A 24362-nucleotide genomic window follows, 5' to 3' on the forward strand; every position below is an offset into this window, starting at 1 on the left:
TCTAAATGCTACAGATGCCTGGCCTCTAGGCCTTTAGACTTCCCCATGGACATCCAATGCCCATGCATAGATCAGGGTGGATACAGACACTGCTGTGGTTCCTCTGATGCCTGGGATGTCTGATTAATCACCAATGCAAGCCCTCCAACCTGCTGACTTCCAGTGCCCCTTGCTGCCAGGCTCCCATCAAAGGGGTTTCCAGGAAGCATTTGGTCCAGCAGAGGAGTCCAGCCCATGAGTTCCCGGGAGGTAGAAAAACCATCCAGAAAATTGCTGCTTCTCTCCTCTGGCTAAGAGTGGGGAGGGGCCAGCACGCTCTGGGGTCAGTCACTCCTGCCAGTCATAGGACCCATCCCCAGCTCCTGTGCCTCCTGCCTCCCAGCAGTGCAGACCAGGTCGGTCTCTCCCTCCACATCCATATATTCTGAAGACGTCCCTACAGGTTATGTTTGTGTTGAGTCCGGGACCTGCATTCACTGCCTGCCTGCCTCACCGCTGTTAGCTGAATGATTCCCCCACACCCTTGTGTGTACAACACATAAACGGAGCTTTTAAAATTTTTCTTTAAGTTTAGTTTTTTCCAGGCCTCCGTTCTATCACGAAGTAATTTTGCCATTTTCACGGACAACTCAGAAGCTCCCAAGTTAAGGGCAGTCAGTTCAGGGTTTTCTCTTTCTCCTCCCTCTCCTTGGGATGACTTTAGGTTTGGCAGCTTGGGGTACAGAGAGAGGCTCCTGGCTCTTGGGAGGCGCTCCGTCTTATGCTGGTCTAGTCCAGTGTATCTTCTTCCTGTCTAGTCATAAGTGTGGCCTTCCCTCCGTGGTGGCTTCTGTGGAAGCCTCTTTATTCCTCTCTGGTCCTGCCCCCACAGTCCTTGCATGCCACATCTACCAAGCCTCGGGCCTCTCTCTGTCCCGTGGAAAGTCTTGGCTTCTCCATCAGAACTCGGGGGCCTGTGTTAGACCCACCTTTGGGGCTGTCTATGCCACACCGTGTATAGATGGCAGATGGCATTCTCTTTTCAGCGTGCTATCTCCCAGGACAAGAAATCCAGAGCCCTCCACTCTCAGGTCCTCACCCCTCCCCGGAGTCCTGCCACCACCGTTCCATGGCTCCACTGTGGGCACAGTACTCACCAGTGACTGCTGTCATCCTCTCCTCTCCAGTGTCTGTCTAATACTTGTTTGTGATAAAAAATGCTCCACAAATAGAATAGAAAGGAATTTCCTCAACCTGGTGCAGGGTATCTATGAAAAGTCCACAGCCAATGTCACACTCAGTGGTAAAAGGCTAGATGCTTTCCCACCAAGATCAGGAACAAGACAAGGATGTCTGCTCTTGCCACTTTTATTCAACATTGTATGGTGGTTCTATCCGGGATCATTAAGCATGAAATGAAATAAAAGGCATCAAAGTTGGAAAAGGAGAACTAAACCACCTCCCGTGCAGATGATAGGATTTTGTACATAGAAAACTGTAAGGAATCCATTGAAAAAATATTAAAACCAATAACCATGTTCAGCAAGATTTTAGGATACAAGATCAATGACAGAAGTCACTGGTATTTCTATGCCCTAACAATAAACATTCCAACAATGAAATTAAGAAAACAATTCCATTTGTAATACCACCTGAAAGATGAAATAACTAGGCATATTTCAGCAGAAGCAGTGTAAGACACACTGAAAACTACAAAACCTTGCTGAAAAAATTTTAAAGATCTAGGTAAATGGGAAAGTATTCAATGTCATGGGCCAGAAGACTAAATATTGTTAAGATATTAAGACTCCCCTAATTGTTCTGCAGGTGTAGTTTAACCCCTCCCAAAATCTCACCTGGCTTTTTTTTGCGGGGGAAAGGGGGTGCATAATAAAGCTAATCCTAAAATTCATATGGAAATGCAGAGGACTGAGAATAGCTGAAATGAACTTGACAATAAGATTGGAAGACCAACACTTCCCTAAGACTACAGTAATCAAGAGAGTGTAGTTCTGGCATTATGATAGATGTGTGCATCAATGGGATACAAGTGAGAGTCCGGAAAGAAACCCTTAGATTTATGATCAATTGATTTTTCCCAAGGGTGCCAAGACAATTCAATGGAGAAAAGAATAGTCTTTTCAGTGAGTGGTATTGGGACAACTGTACATCCACATACAAAAAAAAAATTTTTAATTGGACCCTTACTGCACACAATATATGAAAATTAACTCAAGATGGGTCACAGACCTAGATATGAGAGTTAAAGCTATAAAACTCATGGAAGGAAATATAGTAATAAATCTTTACGACCTTGCATTTAGCAACGGTTTCTTAGAATACCAAAAGCGTAAGTGACAAAATCAAATATAGACAAATTGGGCTACAATTAAAAACGTTTGTTGCTACAAATGATACCATCATTAAAATAAAACAACCACCCGCAAAATGGGAGAAAATATTTGCAGAACTTAATTCAGATAAGGGACTTATTTCCAAAACATAACTCTTAAATTTAACAATAAAAAGCAAGTAACCCAATATAAACATGGGCCAAGTATTTAAATAGACATTTCTCCAAAGAAGATATACAAGTGGCCAGGGAGCATATGAAAAGATGTGTCTGTAGTTATTAGGGAAATGTAAATCAAAGCCATAATAAGATATCACCTTATAGATGCAGGGAAGGCTATCGTTGAAAAGATAGAAAATAGCCAGTATTGACAAGAATGTGGAGAAATTGGAACCCTCACACCCCGCTGCTGGAAATGTCAAATGGTGCAGCCACTTTGGAAAACAGTTTGTTAGTTTTACCATATTACCAGCCAGAATTACCATATGACCTAACAGTTCTACTCTTAGGTGCCCACAAGAAATGAAAACATACGGAGTCACCAAAGCCTTTACATGAATACTCATAGCGGCATTATTCATAATGGCCAAAGAGTGGAATCAACCTAAACGTCTGTCAACTAACAAGTGGATCAATAAAATGCAGTGTATCCACACAACAGAATATTATTTAGCAATAAGGAAACAAAGTGTTAATATATGCTATGACGTGAATGAAAACATCATACGACGTGAAAGGAGCCAGTTAGAGAAGAACACCTATGATTCCATTTATAGGAAAAATCCAGAAGAGGCAAATTCACAGAGAAGAAAGACTATTAGTTGATTAGGCTGGAAGAAGGGAGAATGGAGAATGGCCCCTAATGAGTGCAGGGTTTTTTTGGGGGGTGATGAAAGTGTGCTGGAATTAGACAGCGGTGATGGTCACACAGCCCTGTAACTACACTACAAACCGCTGAAATGTACACTTTAAGTGGGTGAGTGGCCTTATGTTTCTGCCGAGGGCTCCCTTTGCAGAGGAAGAGAGGCCTTGGTCTGGGGTAGGTGAGGAAAGCAGTCTAGGAATGGAATGGAACAGTTGAGCCTTCTTCACAGTAGCTTCCTGCTTCAAATTGGTTGGATGTGCAAATAAAGAGACGGATGGATGGGGACTGGTCAAGACCAGTAACCTCTGGGCTTAGTTTGGTCAGCATCAGTGTGCCCTGGACTAGAATATTCTGGAAACAACTCTGCCTGGGCCCGGCCAACCTGGACAAGGCTACTGGCGCTGTGGAGAGCTTCCATGCTCCTGTCGGTTAGATGTAAATATGGCCCTAGAGTTCAGTTACCTGAGTGGGAACCTTGGCTTCACTTCTTTTGAGCAGCATGCCTTGGACGAGTTATACTAACCTCTCTGGTCCTCAGTTTCCCCATCTGTGTGCTAGGAATAATTATATACAATAATTCTATATCTACCTCACGATGTTCTTTCAAAGATCCAACTAGGTATTCCACAAAACATGCTTAGCCGAGTGCTTGGTACATTAATACATATTCGTTCTTCTTTCTCCAAGGTGCTTTTTAGATAAATCTCAACTCTCCTGACACAGGCAGGAGAGTAATTATTGTGCACTTCATCACAGGCCCTGAGAACTCTGGGTTGAGCTTGTCTGCAGGGGTGTATCCTGTGGGTTATATGACTTTTGCAGAACAGCTAAGGGAAACCACCAAGCTACACTGGTGACTAATCTGGGACACTGGGCTGCCGCTCATCTCTCTGCCCGTCTTCTCCGGCAGCCGATTGTTCTGAAACCATCTCCAACCACCAGCGTCTGTCTGTCCTTGCTATGATCCCTGTGTGGGACAAGCACTGGTGACGTGGCAGCTCTCAGTGCTGCAGGCTGTAAACCACAGCGTGTGACTTGTGTCTGAGGCCATTCAGAAAACGCAGGTGGAGGAGACGAGAGAAGGCCCTGTGGCCAAGGCCCATGTGGCGGCCATCCAGGGAGCTACAGGAGCCTCTGTCCCTCATGAAGATGCCCAGACTGGCTCCAGATAAGCCCTTGTAAAGAGTGCCCCCTATACGTGGGGCCAGAGCTACGGAAATATCACAATTCTGAAATCCAAACGGCTCTCAAAGCCCAAGATTTGTTGAGACGCATTTGGCTGCCAAACCTGACGGCTTTGAGTACTCCTGTGTGTTGTTTTGTTTGTTTGTTTGTTTTGCAGAATATTAATGTATTTAATTGCAGAATCCTGCCCCAGGTCTTGGGTGTTAGGTAACATATGGCTCATGAGCTATGGGTTCCCCATCTAGAAGGCCAAACAGTTTAATTTCTGAAAACGATCTGGTCCTCGGGTGTTGGGATAAGGGCATGTGGTCCCATATTATTATGAATCTATTTTACCCTCAGACTGTGGTCAGAGGAAACACACCTGCTATACACAGCATAAGAAAAGAACAGAGAGGAGAGAGCCTTGGGTTTGGGATGAGACAGCTGGGGCAGGGGTCCTGCTCCAGTTCTCACCAGCTGCAGGGCCCTGGGAATGTCTTTAACCGCTCTGAGCCTCGATTTCCTTGCTTATATAACAGAAATAATAATCCCTACCTCCTGTGGTTATTAGGGGATTAAATGAGATAATGCATGCTTAGCACATACAGAGTAAGGGCTTAGTAATTGATTACAGGCTTAATATTAATAGATAATGATATATGTATTACCTGGATGGACTCTTTTCCTCAGTGCCATGTGCACAGGCGTCCACAGACCAGCTAGGGAGCCAGGCCAGACAACCGCACCTGGACGCTGTGCTCAGTGTATGGGAGCGGGATCCCAGTTTTGGGAACCCTGTACAGGAAGGGGGGTGAGGCGCTGAGGACACTTAGTGCCCAGAACTTCCGGTCTTAGAGAGGAAATTATGTGGAGGATATTGGAATACGCTACTAAAAAACAGTAATAACGGTTGGGTGCTTGGGTGGCTCAGTCAGTTAAGAGTCTGACTCTTGGTTTTGGCTGAGGTCATGATCTCACGGTTGGTGAGTTCGAGCCCCACAATGGGCTCTGCGTGGTCAGTGAGGAGCCTGCTTGGGATTCTGTCTCTCCCTCTTTCTCTGCCCCTCCCCCACTGGTTCTCTCTCTCTCTCTCTCTCTCTCTCTCAATAAACAAACAAACTTAAAAAAAAAAACAGTAATAATGGAACATGAAGTCTCATACCCACTCTTACGGGAGATGATCAGAAATCCTCTTTGGCAGAATCTGTGCCCCAGTGCTGCCTACCCCCCCACCAGTGCTACATGATGCTGCTCACTTATCTGGGGAAGCAGAGGGGTCAACAAGATGTGATGACTATTTGTCCCAGGGTCTGTGTCCCCTATAACATGTTGGCAGCCTTCAGCACTGAGGACAAAGGCTAAACCAGTGGTCTCCTTCTGAGAGCCTCTTGACCGCGAAAATCTGGCTTTTGGCCCTTTCATATGCATGCCACTATAAAGAAATCACTGAGAAACTTTTCTTTCTGTGCGAAGTAAAATAATTATAATTGGATGTCCACAAATAATTATGATTGTGTACGCACCATTTCTGCAGCCCAGAAGATAGCAGAATGGCTCAGCTGACCTTAGGCACTCCTCCCTAAAACCGCCGCATCTGCCCTAGGCAGGAGGGGCTCAGCCGCAGGTGCAGGACCAAATTTGTGGCACTCCATCGCTAAAAGGTTTGCACAACTCCGGGGACCGGGGCTACTTAGAGTATCAGAGAATCTCACCTTTGGCCAAGGGCTGTTTAAAGCGCAGATCACATCTGATATTGCTTGACGTTGTGACGGATGAAAGGCCGAGCAGAGCTCTTTGAGGAACCTTTGATGCTCTGAACTTTCCATATTATTGTGGTCAGAGGTGCTCAAGGATGGTTTAGCTCAATGGGGTGGGGGGGACGATTCTAATTTTGACCGTACCTGGAAAAATACTCCCCACGGGAGATTCTTCCCCAATCCTCTCACCCGTCAGGTAGCGGGGCAGAGGGCGATTGTGATTGTCAGACCATCCCAATCCGAGACCTAACCCGGCCTCCCCCACAACGCATCACACACAGCTGGCAGGCGGCTCCCTCCCCAGGGGCCAGATCATGTGAACCCCAAGCTTGGAGGCTGCCTGGAGCTCTGTGGAGGGACCGCTCCTTTCTGAGCACCTGCAGCGTGTTTCTGGATACCATCTCTTCTCCAGGTGAGCACTTTCCTGACCTACAGACCGGTTCCTACTCTGCTTTGGCGTCTCAAAGGGCTTTCGTTCCCTCGGCCAATATTTATGGAGTGCCAGCTCTGGTAGAGGGGTAGTGCGGGCTCGGGAGGGGCAACCGGGATTCAACAGTGGGCTAGCAAAGCTCTCCGCCCTCGGGGAGCTGCCCTTTGAGCAGGGAGAGACAACGAACGGGGTAAAGTCCTAAGTGGGAGGGCATCTTAGAAGGTAGTGAGTACTGTGGGACAGAAGACGGATCTGGGGTACGGGGGCAGGGGGCAGGTTGAGTATTAAGGTAAGATGGATAGTACGTTAGGGTCCTTCAGAGAAATAGAACCAATAGGCTGAATAGATAGATATACAGATAGATAAGAAGAATTTGGCTCGTGGGATTGAGGAGACTGAAGTGCCCCAAGAGCTGCTGTCTGCAATCTGGAGGCCCAGGAAAACAGCTGGCGTGGTGATACGCGTCCACAGGCCTGAGAGCCAGGAAGCTGCTGTGTTTTTAGTCCCAGTCCGAGTATAGAAGAATGTCCCAGCTCAAGCTGTCAGACAGAGAGCCGATTCTTCCCCTGCCTCTTCAGGGCCTCGGTGGGATTGAATGAGGCCCACCCACACTGGGCAGAGCATTTCAGTCTGCCAATTCGGGTGCCCGTCTCATCCAGAAACGCCCTCCAGACACACCCCAAAGCAACGTTTAGCCAAATATCTGGGTGCCCTGCGGGCTGGTCAAGCTGACATGTAGAATTTGCCAGCAGAGACAGCCACGCTGTAAGCCAAGCCAACAACCTGGTTCAGGGATCCCTTGGGTAGACCCCCCATTAGGCTCCGCACGTCAGCCGGGCACTCCGCCTGGCTGGTGGCGGGTTCTTACCTGAAGGTCTTTGGCAAGTGAACAGGTGACTGTATTGATCCCAAGCTTTCTGGGCTTTGTGCTCTAAGTCAGGAGGTCTGCTCCCCGGGTCTTCCCCTGGCTGAGCTTCAAGTACTTTCCTCTGTTCTGGGTGTACGTGCCTACATTCCTGGGTAGGCTCCTGCCTCCTGGCCTTACCACACTGCCTTCTCCCATTTCAGGGATGCAGGTGGCTTCTCAGGACCCCAAACTCCCTGGCAGTGCCCAGGGAGCATCCTTCCCCCAGCGCCCACACACAGGGTGCCTCAGGCGTGCCTTCAGCCTCCCTAACACCAATGGTCAGACTGTCCCCACACACCCTTCACAACTGTGCTTTCTCTGTCCCCAGGCACAGCTAGTGGGACTTCCAGTCTGTTTAGGGTAACGAGTCTTAGTACAGGAGCCTTTGACCCATTCAGTCCCTTGACAGAGTTTGTAGGGTTTTTTTTTTAACTTTATTTATTTTGAGAGACAGAGAAAGTGGGGGAAGGGGAGAGAGAGAGAGAGAGAGAGAGAGAGAGAGAGAGAGATACGGAATCCGAAGCAGGCTCCAGGCTCTGAGCTGTCAGCACAGAGCCCGACACGGGGCTCAAACTCACAAACTGTGAGATCACCACCTGAGCCGAAGTCAGATGCCTAACCGACTGAGCCACCCAGGTGCCCCTGTAGCTTGCTTTCTTCTGAGCAGCAAGGAGTGAATAAACACCTAGCGACCAGACTGTGTTCTTTTTCTTCATATATATTTATTCCAAAATACAGAAATAATTTTAAACACATTATTACAACTGAATTTGATTCATCATGGCTTTACTTAATGTTTTTACCTGCCCCAACTCAAAGAGGAGGCTTTTAAATTCAATAAATAGCATAAATAATATTTCATCTTCATACTGTGCCTTTCATCCTTTCTTTCTGTAAAATTTCCTGGAGACTCTTCAGGAACGTCAGCACGTTGCCTGTTGCAGTTTGGTTACACGGCTGTTCACAGGAAAAAAACTGTGGGGAGAAAAGTTAATGGAGTGACTAAAAGAGTGTGGACCAGGAACTACCCTGCCCGCAGCCCTGTGAGAGGCAGGGTAGGGGTGCAGTGGGGTGGGGTGTGCTTGAGACATAGAGCAAATGCATGGGGAGGTCCAGAGCTAGCATGTCGTGTAGACCGTGTAGATGGCTGACTTTGTGCTACCATTTCAGGGGTGCCCCCCACCCCCACCTATCAAATAATCCTAAATCTCATCAGAGGGAACCTTTTCTCGGGAATCTTTGAATCCTAACGTTTTATTATCCTTTTTTGGTCGTCCTTCCAAGGTCCCTGAAGAGCTCTATGGCCGAGAATGGGAATTTGGCATCAGGTAGACCAGAGTTCCCATCTCAACTCTGCCAATGCTTAAGTATCTAGCCTTAGGCAAGTTAGTTAACCTCACGGAGCATCTGTTTCCTCCCAATGAGGTGAGGGTGGTAAATGATAATTGCAACAATTGTTACTGAAATGCTATTGTCATGAAACAGTATATATTAAGCATTTAGAACTACAAGCTGTTGATGGTAAGTAACTCAGCTGAGTAGCTGGGTGAAGGCTCTTAGCCTTCTGAGGACACACATGGATTTGCTAATTCCCAAAGAGTTCACGTCCTCCCTTCCCTCCAGGGACCAGGGCACATGCAGAAAAAGAGAACATACTGAAGGGCACTTAAGGCAAATGGCAAGCCTCCATCTGGATTTGAGTGCTCCTTCCTTTAAATACCTTCTTAGCCAGTCGGAAAAAAAAAATCTTCTTTTTACAGGCCACAACACCCACTGGGTTAACAAATCGACAGCTCTGATTCTCTAGATCTCAGCTTCTTATTACAATCAGGACAGATTCTTTCATTATTCAATAGGTGGAAAGAAGTAAACGGTAACATGGGTGTGAGTGTTTTTTTTTAAACCAGGGGGAATTACAGGGCTATAGGGGCAGATCTCACTTTAATTTTGTCATTCTGAGTACATTTCTTACAGGTCTCGTATTGGCCTCGAACTACCAATTCCAACTTTATCGCCGTTTCTCATTTAGCTAGAGTTGTCATTGACCTTCACATAAAAAGAACTAACCAGAGCGGAAGACACGGAAAAACAAATTCACCTGGCACTTGCTGCTCTTTAGGTCTTTGACGGTTCTTTTTAGTCGGTTGAAGATCAGGGGGAAACTTGTTTGCACCGTGGAGTTGGTCATCTGGGACAGCCCTTCCTGGAAGCACGGTGTGGTGCAGTCGTCCTGGTAAATGAAAAGAATTTACTAAAAGAAACACCTTGAGGACCACTTTGAGAAGAACCACAAAGAGCTTGCTTTCAGACACCACCTTAATTTAACCAATGTAACCTAAACTGGTATTATTTTTAGACAGGTCCCTCTCCCCATGTAGGAAAGGACTTTCAGCATTTCAAGTCAAGGCCATTTTTCCACAGTATCACTGCCTGGAGATTTCCAGTATGTTCCAGCAGAGGAACACAAAGCCGATGGACTCTGGAAAACAGCTCGTTCTAGTCTCCGATGCAACCGATGTTCCTGGGCTCCGTGTCTTGTAATAGTAGGTTCCCAAGGAGAAAGAAAGGAAAAGCTTTCTCACACCAGTCTGATGGCATGAGTCAGTTGAATACAGCCAGTGTTTCAGCAGTAGCTAAAATCACGGACCATAAACTGAAGGGCGGGACTGGGCTATAAATGCATGGTTCCTCCTCAGAAGGCCCCCTCCCCTAGTCTGATGGGGTGTAATATCTGACCCCAGTGAGGATGACAAGTTCAGATTCTCCCAGGCCTTGCTTGGGACGATAATAATACAGGAGGCACCTTCCTCCTCCCCTGAACCAGAAAATTCCTGCCTGGCTTACTCTTTGTGAAAGTGGGGAATCACCTTCTGCAAGTGCTTTTCGTTTTCTCTCTACCTTAGACACCCTGTCCTCCCAGCATTCAAACCATGAGAGGGCCACCCCAAATCAGCTAAAAAGACAGACAGGAAGGGAGGAGTGAGGGAGAAGGTATAGCACCCAGAGAGGTTTTGTAATAGGAAAGAAAAAAAGTTATTTTACCTCCTTGTTGTGCAACCCTTGAGTTTTAGGAAATAAATTAGTAAGCAGTACGATATAAGCTATATCGTTTGTTACATTCTCAGCTCCAGTTTGATTTAATTGTGCACATGGCCACTAATCTAAGAAGACAGACAAGATTCTTCTTAAAGTATTGAATAGTGTTCAAACTTCCCAAAGGGCATAAAAGCTGACCAAATACAATGTATACTAGTGATGTATCTAGTATAGAATTCAAGGGCCTGGTTTTAAAAGGAAATCCTGAACTGTAACAATTGCAATTAAGCAACATTTTCTTATTTCAAATATCAAATCGAGCAATTTATTTTTACTTGAAAACTTTTTAAAATTACACCGTCAAGATTATATTGTTTTACTATACTTACAGAAGGAATGGGCAGACACAAACAATCGGTCACCTGCAAAAGAATAATCCCAGGGTGAAGATTCCAGATGCAAACATTAAAATAAGTTTGGAAAGTTCTTAAAAGAGCATTTACTCACGTTGGTGCCACAGTCACATTTTGAAGGTGGATGTTCCTAAAGTAAATAGAAAAACAGGAACCCATAATGGGTGGTGTGCTTTTCAACCTTTTGTTTCACCTACATTTTTTTGTTTCTTTGTCTCTTCTTTTTTTAAGTGAGAGCGAGAGAGAGGCAGAGGGAGAGGGAGAGTCTTAAGCAGGCCCCACGCCCAGCACAGAGCCTGATGCAGGGCTCGATCCCATGATCATGACCTGAGCCAACATCACGAGCAGGACATACAACCGACTGAGCCACCCAGGGGCCCCTCACTTAAACTTTCAAGAGTTCCCTTTCCCACTGGCGCCCCCCTCTGCAGCTTACCTGCAGTTTGTTAATGAGGTACGTGACATCATGGATCCCTGACAAGGTCGAACACCTCTGGCTGGCCACAGAGCAGAGAAGCAGAGCAGAGGCAAGAACCACGGACAGGAGCATCTTGACTTGGAGCTGCAGGGTGGCTTATAGTTGCCTTGAAATTGAGTCGTATTTAAAGCTCCCTCTTGCAAACCTGGAAAAACCCTGACATCAAACTGATACCAGGTGCCCACTTCTTCTATGTAAGTTTGGGCCACTTGACATTGAAAAATACATATATACATTGAACTGAGTCACTTGGCAAAGACTATGTTACACTGTGCTAGGAAATATCATTCCCCAGAAAAGATGCTTTTCAAAATTTGGGTACTGAGATGCTGTAGGAAAAGTTAAAGATCTAAAAACCATAATTTTTTTTTAAGGCAGATATTCTAGTTGTGAGTTAGAATACTTTCCATGAAAGCCCAGGTCTGTATTTTCCCCTTTTTACTTTATTGGAAATGCTGATATAATAGCCAGTCACAGGTATTATAATGAAGGGGCCAGGGAGGGGGCGGGAGGGTGAGAAATCATGCAGGAGAGCTGCTCTGTTGGGGTTTTTGCAAGCTCAAGCTCGATGAAGTCATTGCAACTTTAATCTTACTACATTTTATTCTCAAATCTTAACAGCGTTTTTCATGCCTGGGGCCAGATTCTCCGCCTAGCACAAGGCATTTTTGTGCCAGTATCTCTTTAAACAGGTGTCTGAAGGAGGGAACTCTTCAACTGTGCCAGCAAGAATGTAGCCACAGTGTCTGTTAAGATTGGTCTTGAGGATTCCTTAGTGTCTTTAGGGAACTTATGTCACCCTGCACAGCTGTCAAGTCAAAACTCGGTGCTTGAGAGAGGATAACCGCTCACCTGTATTGAGCGCTTACGGCATACCAGCCACAGTTTTCAGCTCTTTACGGGAACTGCGTCATGTAGTACCTACAGCCACCAAATGAGGTAGGTACTAATTTGCCATTCCCATTTCTTCATATCTTAGATTAGAACACTGTCTGTATCTTAGCTTCCCAGCCCTTGGATGAAGCTGTTCTTAACCACTGTGAGCCAGAAAGATGTGTCACTGTAGCCCTATAAGTATTATGGTTATTCCCATTCTTTTGTAGATGGGGAAATTGAGGCACAGAGATGCACGTAATTCACCCAAAGCCACACAGCTAGGAAGAAAAAACAAAACAAAACAAAACAAAACACTGTATTCAAATCCAGAACTCTGGCTCCCAGCTTCAGCTGCCGCCCTACTTCTCTGTTTTTTGCCTGCCTCTCCCCCTGGGATATATGCCCCGTATGGGTCTGGTTCACCCTTATATCCTCAGCCCTTGGAAAACTCCTTGAGGAGCAGTGAGCTATCACCAAATGCCTCTTGAATCAAAACGTGAATGTGAAGTAGTAAGACAGGTACTCAAAAACTATGATTGTGTAAGTTTACAAATCTAGTTTCTGGGCGTGTATGTGGAGGTGTGTGGGCTTAAGAAAATTTATCTTCTACACGCTAGAGGCTGAAAAAGTGGGAATTCTCTGGTTTAGCATTTTGAGCCATACTAGCAAGTGGGACACACTCATAAGATTTTCTCACCACTGCTGGAAGAGTATGTGGTAATATTGCTTTTCTCATCGCATGCTGTTCCTTAGGAGCGGTATTGGACTATGGGGAAAGGGGGTGTCTTGGTAGCAAAGAAGGTAAAAAAAAATGGCTTCTTGCTAACTTCGCCAGGTCCTCCTGCAGCTTGGCCTCCATGCCTGCCCTGTGTATGCACCAAGGAGACGTTTCAAAGGCCTGCCAGCCTGTGCCGAATACTTTCATGCCAGAGTCTGGTAGCGATGCCCTTTCCTTGCCAATAGAAGCTCGATTAGTTCAGGATGGCAATGTACCCAGCCAAACACCCACTTTTTCAGTCACTCTGCTGCACTGCTGCAGGTGGCCATGTGACGTGTTCTGATGGTTGCAATGTCTGTAGAATTCATTTGCTTTTCCGGTAACAGGAGACAAAAGTAGCTGAAACCCGTCGTTACCACCTTATTACGATCTGAGCGTGAATGTGCTAGCAAGAGCTTCGGAAGTGATCTTCTAACCATGCAGGGATGGACCAGAGAACTGTAGCAATAACAACTCTAACGTTTTACATAAATGGGAAAAAGTCCTGGAAAACAAAAATAAAACCATGCAAGTGACGATAGAAAATAACAGTAAGAATACCAAAGTGGTACTAAGTTCCAGCTCGATATCACTGCCTGCTGAAGACCGTGCATCTTGACGCTCAGGAAAAATGGGAATTAGCAGGTGCTGGAGTCATGGCAATCTGCATGATGCTGTCTTGTGTCTCTTCCTCCAAGCGGGACTGAGTTCCAGGAGAACTGGTGGGATGTCAGACTCTGGTTCATCATTGTATTCCCAGGACACAGTCCATACTCAGTGCTCAGGAATTGCTGGTTAAGTGAATGAATGACGAAGAGCTGTCCTTTTCTTAAAATGTATTAAATGTATGTGATTTGTGAAATGACCAAGATGTGTTCCCAGTGGATCAGTAACAAAGAACAGACAGAGCCTTTACAAAACCTGAGCAAGGAAAGCATTTGAAGAGTAAGCAGTGAACAAAATACAGCCTCCTGCAATGCAGTCCCTTCAGAACTTTGAAGGGTTCTTCAAGGTCTTCTCCCTTTCAGTTCTCTTAGCAACTGCACGAAGAAGGCAGGTCAGGTGAAGGAACTCCCAGTCTGTACAGGACGAAACGGAGAGACAGAGAGGTGGGTGACCGTTCTTTGCGATTCTTTTCTATCTTCCCAGCCACTTCAGTTATAAAAACGAAAAGAATTAAGAATATTTAAATGGCAGCTCTGTATTTTAAAACACCGTTAAAACAGCAGATGTTTATCTCGGCAAAGTCTACAGCTTTTGAGGTTTAGCTTCTAGGATTTATTGCGATACCGGAATGTGAGTATGCAAATGATCTCCTGCAGAGGAAATACACCAAGCTCAGAAATGAACTACTCGCTTGTTTTAAATATCGAGAAGATTGGAGAGTGGGATGCTTACCAAGATGTGGCGTAGATAACATATTTTACAATAAATGACAAAAGACAATACTCCACCATTTATTTTGTTTCAAAGATAAAGTTTGACATTTTTATTTTGTGATTAAACACCCATGTGTCAGGGATTATTTCTCTAATAAAACAAAAATGGTTATTTGTTCTAGGAAGCCACAGCATGAAATGACACACACAAAAAGACACTAAGTTTCTAAGTAAAACCCATTCTGTCTTTTCTTCTGAATAGCCAAGAGATAACGTTATGAGAATCCTTGAGCACTAATTTCTTAATCAAATAGTTCTTTCCAAGTCATTATTTCCCAACCAGCTGTGAGGGGCAAGCCTCGCTGGGTGCACTGTTATCCCTACTGGGGTTTCTCCCCCCAGAAGGGGGATTTCTACGTGGGAGCTCGGCACCTCTCCTTTCGCAGCTCCTAAGCAAATTCCGGGGCCGTGGACCTGGGGCCCTGTGCTTCCCGTTTAGCTTCCATGAAGTTTCCAGAGTTACAAGATGCAGGCTCCACTCCTCTCAGCCCCCACCCCTTCTACACTGCTACTCCTCACCAAAGGTGACTAACGCCCCAGGCTATCCTCATAAAAGGAATTTTTACATTCTCCCACTGATATAGCCCTTTGTTGCCTGAAACCTGCCCCTGTGTTTCTTAAGAGTCTGTGGGACCCCACCCCCGCTTTGCTGTGGACAATTTACTGGTGTTCATCTACTAAAGAAAGGTATGAAAGGGGCGCCTGGGTGGCTCCGTCTCTTGCGCGTTTGACTGCCGCTCAGGTCACCATCTCATCATTGGTGAGTTCGAGCCCTGCGTCGGGCTCTGTGCTGACAGCTCAGAGCCTGAAGCCTGCTTCGGATTCTGTGTCTCCCTCTCTCTCTCAAAAATAAACATTAAAAAAAAATAATAAAAAATTTAAAAAAAGGATGAGAACTCCTGTTTTGGGCCACACTGGGGAAGGCACTACCATTTGTTGAACCCTTACTATATGCAAGGTAATATATTAAACACCTCATATGTATTAACGCACTCAGCCCTCTCCAGTCTTTATTAGCCTCACTTTATAGATGTTGAAGCTCAGGAAATTGAAGCTCAGGAGGGCTGAGAGGGTTCCCTTAATCACACAACTAACAATTTGAACTGGATTTATCTAATCCTAGAGCCTGTGTTCTCATGGCCTATGCCATATATCAATCTGTATTTCTGCTGACCCACCTATACGGCATTGTTCTGGGTACCTGTCGTAACTTAAAGGGAAACTTTCACAATGTCCAGAGCACTTGATGTCCTGCGAATGAAGGGGAGGATGTCCTTAATTAAATTCCTTGCAGCAGGAACCCACTTAGGTGGCACCAAAGTTGACTTCCAAGTGGAACAGTGCATTTGCAATAGGAAAAGTTACAACATCTATGTCATGAATCTGAAGAGAACCTGGGAGGTTTCTACTAGCAGCTTGTGCCATTGGTGCCATTGACAACCCGGCTGATGTCAGAGTCCTGTCCTCCCAGAATACTGACCAGCAAGCTATCCTCAAGTTTGCTGCTGCCACTGGAGCCACTCCTGGTGCTGGTCACTTTGCCCCTGGAGCCTTCACCAACCAGATCCAGGAGCCATGGCTTCGGGCGCCTAGTGACCCCGGGGGTGACCTCAGCCTCACCCAGATCCAGGAGCCATGGCTTCGGGCGCCTAGTGACCCCGGGGGTGACCCCAGCCTCACCCAGATCCAGGAGCCATGGCTTCCGGCGCCTAGTGACCCCGGGGGTGACCCCAGCCTCTGACGGAGGCCTCTTATGTTAACCTGTCTACCATCACTCTGTGTAACACAGACTCTCCTCTGCCATCCCCTGCAGCAACCAGGCTGCTCCCTCAGCGGCTCTGACGCGGTGGATGCTGGCACAGGCAGTTCTGCGCATGTGCGGCGCTCTTCCCCGGCGAGAGGTCACGCCTAACCCCGACCGCTAGGAGGTCCCTGGAGGGGAAGAACAGGCCGCTGCTGAGAGGGATTGGCCTGGGAGGCACGTCAGGGTGCACGGACTGCTCCAGCGCCCCAATTTACTGCTTCTCACCCCCACACGGCAGGCTGGTCTGAAGGTGAGCAGTGCCTCGGTGCTGGTGCAGCCCACCCCGCGGAAGCCTGGGTGCCCCCCTCCCCCCGCCGCCACTGAGGACTGGCCCGCGGTTAATGCGTGGGAACAACCACTGAGTGGTCTTAAGCTGTTTTTCCAGACTCTTAAGTAGAAAACGGAAATAAGCTTGATGGAAAACGAGGTTTCTTTAAAAAAAAAAAATTTGCCGAATTAATTGAGTTCTGATAAACTTGTCCAGAAGACGTGCATCTGATGGCTTTGGGGCGGTAATTTTTTGGAATTTTATGCTTTTTTCTTTTTAGTGCTATTTTAGGTTTTCTCCTTCTTAGTTTTCTATGTGTGGTTTCCTGGAAAATGATCCCTGAATAATGCTAACAAAGTAGTAAGATTGTGCATTTTACCCACATTTTCTCTTTGATGAAACTTGTAAGAAATGTATATATTTGATTATTTTCAGATATTTAGGTTATGCTTTTTATTGGTCATTTCTGGATATGATTTTCCTCATCTTTCCAATTTGGCATTTTATGCATGTGCATTCCTTCTTAGGTGATTTGGATTTCCTAGATTGTTTTTTATTTTTATTTTTTAGTAATCTCTGTGCCCAACGTGGGGCTCGAACTCATGACCCCGAGATCAAGCGTCGCATGCTCTACTGATTGACCCAGTCAGGCCACCCCCTAGATTTATCTTCTTGTTCCTCTTCTAGCTTCTTGAGTCGTATGTTTGCTTCAGTGTTTAAACAAATATTAGCTTCAGTTACTGACTACACCGTGTGGCAAGCAGAGCGCTACATGCTTTATTTGCATTATCCCACTGAATTCTCACAATACCGTCTGTGGCTTCCTAAGAAATATTTGTAGCTTAGTGGTGGTGAGTGCGGACTTGAGCTAGATGGTTGCTGCCACTTCTAATTCTGTGGCCTCGTGCACGTGACTTCTCGGCGCTTCAGTTTCCTTAGCTATAAAATGGGATAATCGTATAATCCACATTACAGGTCTGTTGTGGGGGATGAATAAATTAGTTCTTAGAGCCCCTAGAACAGAGTCCAGCACATGATCAGCACTATGGAAGCAGTCCATATGATTATTTAAAGATGAGGGATTGAAGCTTTAAAAAGTTAAGCAACTTTCCTAGGATTACACCGCTATTCCCAGATTAGGGGCCACCTTCTTTTGAGCACAGCCTGGGCAGCATCGCGTAGATTTTGGTATGTGGTTAGCTCACTCGCATTGATTTCTTAACAGTCTGTAATTTCAATTTTGGTTTCTTCTTTTTTTAAAGAAATTTTTAATGTTTGTTTTTGAGAGAGAGAGAGACAGTGATAGAGTGTGAGCAGGGGAGGGGCAGAGAGAGAGGGAGACACAGAATTCAAAGCAAGCTCCAGGCTCTGAGCTGTCGGCACAGAGCTGGACGCGGGGCTTGACCCATGAACCATGAATGAGATCATGACCTGAGCTGAAGTCAGACACTCAACCGATGGAGCCACACAGGTGCCCCAATTTTGGTTTCTTCTTTGATGAAGTTCCCATTATTTTTTCCTCTGTAGGAAATCGTTTTGGGAAACCCTTTGCTTTCTACCTGCATGATCTTCATCCTTGAAACTCAGAAGTTTTGCCAGAATTTGTCTAGTTGTGGCTATTCTGTTTTTATCCCTGATCAGCACATAGCCCATTTGATCTTAAGATCACAGTCTTTCTCCCATAAAAATATTTTCCTATTTGTTCTTTGATCTCCACTTCTCTTTTTTCCCCTTCTGTAATTTCTATTGTACACAGGTTGAAATCTTCTGAGCTTATTTTCCATGGCTTTGTTTTCCCCTTGAATTTCTTATCATTGTTTTTTACTTCGGATTTCTGGGGGGTCTTCTGGATTGGGTCTTTTAATTACCAGTTCAGTTATCTGCAGAAGCCATTCTGTTTTTAACCACCTCTACTGAGTGTTTTTGTTCCCACCAATGCATATTTCCATTTTAATATTTTTAAATTTTAATATGCATCCCAAAAAGCATGTAACAAGCTCATGAGGGCCACCCTGCACCATTTTTTAATGAAAATGTGGAAGAAAGATGGTATATACAAATGGCAAAGACACACAAAATGGCCTTGCATTTTCCACTAAAATTAAACGAATTGAAAATTCCAGTGAAACGTTCACTTCTACTAAAGTTTTTCTGTCCTGGACACAGTCATCCAGCCTCTGTTTCTCCAAAATCTGACACCCACTGCCAGACCTTAAAGGCAGCCTACACTCTGCCATATTTCACCAGTGTCTTTTGGTCTTCTTTTTTGAATTTTATTAAAGTTTTTACCTTAGAACAGTTTAAGATTACGAGACAATTATTGACGTACTACAGAAACTTCTCATATACCCACATCTAGTTTCCCTGTTGTTAACATTTTAACATTTGTTATATATACACACGATACATTTGTTACAGTTAATGAACCAATATTGATAACATTGTGGGGTTTTTAAAATAAGTTTATTTATTTATTTTTGAGAGAGAGAGAGAGAGAGAGAGAGAGACAGACAGACAGAGCACAAGTGGTGGAGGGGCAGAGAGAGAGGGAGGTACAGAAACGAAAGCAGGCTCCAGGCCCTGAGCTGTCAGCGCAGAGCCCGATGTGGGGCTCGAACTCACAAACTGTGAGATCGTGACCTGTGCTGAAGTCTGATGCTTAACTGACTGAGCCACCCAGGTGCCCCTTGGTACATTATTTTTAACTAAAGTCCATATTTTATTCAGATTTCCTTAGTTTTCACTTAATGTCCTCTTCTGTTCTAAAATCCCATCCAGAACACCTCATTACATTTAGTCATTATGTCTCTTTAGGTTCCTCTTAGCTGTGACCGTTTCTCAGGCTTTTCTTTGTTTTTAATGACCTTGATGGTTTTGAGGAGTACTCATTAGGTATTTTGTACAATGTCTCTCACTTTGGGATTTGCTTGATGTTCTCATGATTAAACTGAGGTTAGGGAGGAAGACCACAGAAGTCAAGTTTTATTTTCATTACATTGTATCAGAGCATCAGCATGACTTATCCTTGTCGATGACCTTCATCCTCTGGCAGAAACCACCTGTAGATTTCTCTTTTCCCTTCCTTCCATACTGTACTCTTTGGAGAAAAAGTCACCATACAGATAAAGAGAGGGGAGTTATGTTCACTTCCTTGAGGACTGAGTATCTGCCTAAATTACTTGGGGTTATTCTGCCTGGGACATTTGTCTCCTCATTTATTGATTGATTCAGTTATTTATTTAATTCGGTATAGACTCATCAGAATTTGTTTTCCATTTCGGGTTGCAATCCATTACTGCTTTATTTTGTTACTTGGACTTTTCCAGCTTTGGTAATCGGGAGTTGTTTCATTTGTCCTCTGTGTCCTCCACCGTTGTGCCTTTTTTGGTTCTGTTTTGTGAGCACCATGTTATTTTCTGGCACCACAAGATGTTCCAGGCTCCTGTTGTCACTTTGCTGCGCCAGTCCTGGAATCAGCCATTTCTGCAAAGAGTGCAGATTCCTTTTATTGGAGTCTGGCATCAAAAAGCAAGATGGAAGCTATCCATGCTTAGTGCGACTGGGATTCTGTTTTTCTTTTCAGTTGTGCAATTATATTTCTTATCTTTCTTGCCATAATTGCCTGCTCTCGTCTTCTCATCTTATCAATGCAATGTGAGAATAAGAATTATATATATATATATATATATATATATATATATATACATATATACATATATACACACACACATATATAGCGAGAGAGAGAGAGAGAGAGAGAAGAGAAAGGAGAAACAGAGGAAAGAGAAGCTCTTTTATGTATTTATTTATTTTCTTTACCCTGGGGTATTCACTCTGAAAGTTCTATTTAAACTGCTGAGGTTTTACATATCTGGCAATGTTTTGCTTTGCTGATACATATGAACAGTCGTTCGGAAAGATAACCTGAACGAGATGGGTCCCAACAGAGCCTGTGGCAACCATTGCGATTTCTTTCTGTCCTTAACACAAATAGGAGACAAATTTAGATGTACACTTTTTCTCTAGCAGCTGAGAGGGTGGGTCGTTTGTTCAGGGATAATGCGGTCAGCAGGGCTGAGAGCTACTTGATTTGGAATCTCACCTTAGCTCCGGACCCAGGTCTCCCTCTTGTCTGGGAAGCTGGACATCAGGCAGCACAGAGGCCCTCTCTGGTCTCCATCGCAAAGGAGGCGGGGCTCTGTGTACCAGCATTTCAGGATTGTAGGGGGATCTACTTCTTGCACACCCCCGCTGATTGGTTAACTCTCTAGTTGGCCCTAAACACAAACTATTGGCTTCTGTTTCTGCCTCTCTATCCTGCTCCCTTAGATAGAGCTCTTCAACAAGACTCTCTTTTTAGTTCCTGCCTCAGTCTTTTTCCCCAGAGGGAAAGCTCTGCTCTCCCTCCATGACTAGTGACAGGTTCTAGAAACCCAGCCCAAGTTAGCGGCCAGGCTTCCCACCACCATTCCCGAAAGTACTATATTACTTAGACCTCCGAGGTCATTCACCTAGCGAGAGGAACAGCCACGATCCAACCCACTCTCTTTGCATTACCGTTTGTGCTGCAGAGGCTGACCAGTAAATTAAATAGATGATTCAAACTCTGCACTCAAACACCATTCAGGAATTATTATTTCCATGGTGTAGATAATCCAGTTTGATGAAATAGGTAAAATGGGACAGAGAAAATGAATAAAGTTCCTACTGTGCATAGTCACAACTGAAAGCGAAGGTCAGGGTAGGAGCAGTAGGGCCGCGGGAACTCAGAACGATGGTGAGTAGGGATATCATGCACACCCCAAGGGTTTACTTCACAGCTCCTTTTGGTGGGAAAGGAGGCTCCACCTCTGGCTATACCTCTGCGTCTCCACAACACCAGGGACGCCAAGCATAGCACCCAGAAGGGCCCCACCCACAAAAGCATGTGCTTTGGTGTCCATCTGAAAGAATGTGTTTTTCAAGTTGGTTTCAGAAAAAGATAAGCAAAACAAAGAAAGAAACCATTACTCAGCTTCCCATGATGCTTCATCAGAAACCAACTGAAGGATCCTGTGGAGTACTTCTAAAAGTTCTCAGTAACAGCAGGGGATCCCCACTCGCCAGTGCTCATTACCTCAGTCATCCCAATGGGGTTTCCGTCTGCCTCAAACAGCACAGCACTCTCTGAATAAAGCATCGTATTAATTAAAAATGGTGTCATGATTTTATGAAGCTTTATTACCACTGGTCCTTTTACATGGCATATTATTATTATTTTTTATTACTGTTATTAATTTCCATTTGTCCTCATTATCCTTCTAGGGAAGAGTGGAGAGTTTGTGGCAGGGCAGGGGCAGGCTCAGAGTGTGGGTTAGGTTCCCTTTACAGTCTTGACCTCCTGGGAACTTTTGATTCCCCTGAGTGCTCCCTTCCTCTGGAAACCTGCTCCTCTCTTGGCCTCAGTGGCACCACATGCTCTTCTTCCTACCTCATACACCATCTCTCTGTATCCTTTGCTGGCTCCTTCCCTCCTTTTCTGCGTCTCCATACGGGGTTGCCCCGGTACTCATTCTGGGCTCTCAACTCTCCTTTATCATGACAGAGATGTCTCCCTAAGTCCTGGCTTTGCCCCATCCACATGCTGATGATTCTCAAATTCTACCTCTATTACTGACAGCTTCACTGAGCTACAAACTACAAACTTGCATTACAAGTGTAGTATATTTAGGGCACCTGGGTGGCTCAGTCGGTTGAGCATCCAACTTTGGGTCAGGTTATCATCTCTTGGTGCCTGGGTTTGAGCCCCACATCGGGCTCTGGGCTGACAGCTCAGAGCCTGGAGCTTGTTTCAGATTCTGTGTCTCCCTCTCTCTGCCTCTTCCCCACTCATGCTCTGTCTCTCTCCGTCTCTCAAAAATGAATACATATTAAAAAATTTTTTTACAAGTGTAATATATTTAAATATGCCCAGATTCTGCCTCCCTGTGAAGGATCATATCACCACTTCTTTTTTTAAATTAAAAAAACATTTTTTTAATGTTTATATGTTTTTGAGAGAGAGAGAGAGCGAGCAGGGGAGGGGCAGAGAGAGAGGGAGACACAGAATCTAAAACAGGCTCCAGGCTCTGAGCTGTCAGCCCAGACCCCGATGCGGGGCTTGAACTCACGAACCATGAAATCATGACCCAAGCCGAAGTCGGGCATTCAACCAACAGCCACCCAGGTGCCTCTCATATCACCACTTCTCACACTCCCTCAGCCATCAAGGTTTAGCAGTGAGACCAGAAGGAATTTTTGTATCTTTCAACATATTAGGATTCAGTTTGTAAAGAGAAGATTGCCCCCTGACTTTGCTGGCTGGGCTGTGAAGCTTGCTGCCCCGGGGCAGGAGAGGCATGGACCAAGAAGAATGAAAGTTGGAAGCCCACCTCTTCTGGTATTAAAGGATTGCAGGGGAAAGAACGTGGGGCAGAAGAGGCAGAGGGAGACGCAGGGGTGCTGGTCTTCCCTCTCCACTTAGGCAGAGGGAGGTGTGTTGTCACTTTTGAGGGCAATGCTGAGAGTCCTTGCGCATTTTACTTTGGAGGCTCTGAATGGAGAGCATCACCTAGTTAGCCTTTGTGCCAGCCTTGGTGGTGGGAGCAGATGGTGGATGAACATAAGAGTAAAGCCAGCGGTATGGCACGGTTAGGCGGCGATAGGCTGGATGGTAGCTCCCTAAAGCCATCCCCAGTTCCCACTTAGTGAGAATGCAACTCAGAAATCCCCACATGTTGGCCATGTGTCCACGGGTCATGGCTGGATAGGGAGCTAGTAAACATCCACAGAGCCAAGGTGGGTATTTGGACCAGGAATTGGCGGGGAGCACACGGCCGACACGCAGATGGGTGTACAGGGCCAGCTCGCATGAGGCCAAGTCTGCCAGGGAGTCTCAGAGCCTTCACCAAGCCACACTGGCTGCCAGGGTCACAGTCAATGCCAGCAAGGCAGGCAGGGACAAGGCCTTGTGAATAAGGCGCATTGCTATAGAGTTTACAGGAAGTAGAGGATGCCACAAAATACAAAGCCTCCTTCCAGGCACAGTTGGGAGAGCACCATGGGTTCCCACCACCCTGGGGGAGAGAAGTGTTCAGGGATGGAGAGCTGAGAGTTTGAACGTATTAAAAATCTTCCCTTGGGCAAAGAATACCAGACTAGACTAACTCCATTTCCTTCCCTCTGCCTGCCTCCAGTCCCCAGTGGGTCAGGAATCATGAAGAAGATCTGAGAAGAGGCTATAATTTCTTTGTCCTTTGGAATTACAGATTTCCTCAGCTCATAAATCTGACCATTGGACATCAAACGTGTATCTTAGACTGTCTCTAGCTCAAACTGAATTCTTGACCTCTCTCCTAATAAAGAACGTGGTCCACTCCCAGTTTTCCCTACCTCAGTCATTGATAACAGCATATCCCCATGGGTTTAAGGCTCACTGTTGATTTCTCCTTTACCCTCAGTCTCCCATCCAATCATCAGTAAGTCCTGCCCGCTCCACCCCCACAGGTGTCCTAGACCCACTTCTCTCTTTCTCCAACATAACTTTTATCCTTGCAAAGATTATTGCAATTTCTTCCCCCACTGTTCTCACCCATGAGGCTGCTTCCTGCCCATCTGGTGCCTTGTGTATGATAGAAAAAGATGCCCCTTGGTACAGGTGAACATAGCCCCAGGCTGGACACGGGCCCTGGTGTGTGGCACAAAGGCTAGGTTGCAACTCCCCACTCAGCCTCTTTGCCTGGCACCATTGTGTAGGATCCAAGCTACAAAAACAGCCGGTACCCCTTCTCCCTCCTGTGCTCCAGCCTAGGATTC

General features: G+C 45.6%; 1 protein-coding gene and 1 pseudogene across 1 annotated transcript; one reads left to right on the plus strand and one right to left on the minus strand.

The window, feature by feature from the left end:
• Positions 1-8303: 8303 nt before the first annotated feature.
• On the minus strand, positions 8304-12762 carry IL9 (interleukin 9). The gene is made up of 5 exons (XM_015087610.3): positions 11344-12762; positions 11002-11037; positions 10884-10916; positions 9557-9688; positions 8304-8433 (listed from the first exon to the last, which is right to left on the minus strand). Exons 1-5 carry the CDS (start codon positions 11455-11457, stop codon positions 8323-8325), a joined length of 426 nt encoding a protein of 141 aa, XP_014943096.1. The 5' UTR covers positions 11458-12762; the 3' UTR covers positions 8304-8322.
• A 2833-nt stretch (positions 12763-15595) lies between these two features.
• On the plus strand, positions 15596-16585 carry LOC128315173 (40S ribosomal protein SA-like; annotated as a pseudogene).
• Positions 16586-24362: the final 7777 nt, after the last annotated feature.

This window comes from Acinonyx jubatus, chromosome A1 (assembly GCF_027475565.1).
Source record: "Acinonyx jubatus isolate Ajub_Pintada_27869175 chromosome A1, VMU_Ajub_asm_v1.0, whole genome shotgun sequence".
NCBI lineage: Eukaryota > Metazoa > Chordata > Mammalia > Carnivora > Felidae > Acinonyx > Acinonyx jubatus.

Coding starts and splice junctions, on each gene's coding strand:
- IL9 (XM_015087610.3), bottom strand. CDS start 11,457: ATGCTCCTGTCCGTGGTTCTTGCCTCTGCTCTGCTTCTCTGCTCTGTG. Junction 10,917..11,001: donor AATGTGACTGTGGCACCAAC/GTGAGTAAATGC, acceptor ATTCTTTTGCAG/GTGACCGATTGTTTGTGTCT. Junction 8,434..9,556: donor TAAAGAGCAGCAAGTGCCAG/GTGAATTTGTTT, acceptor TTCTCCCCACAG/TTTTTTTCCTGTGAACAGCC.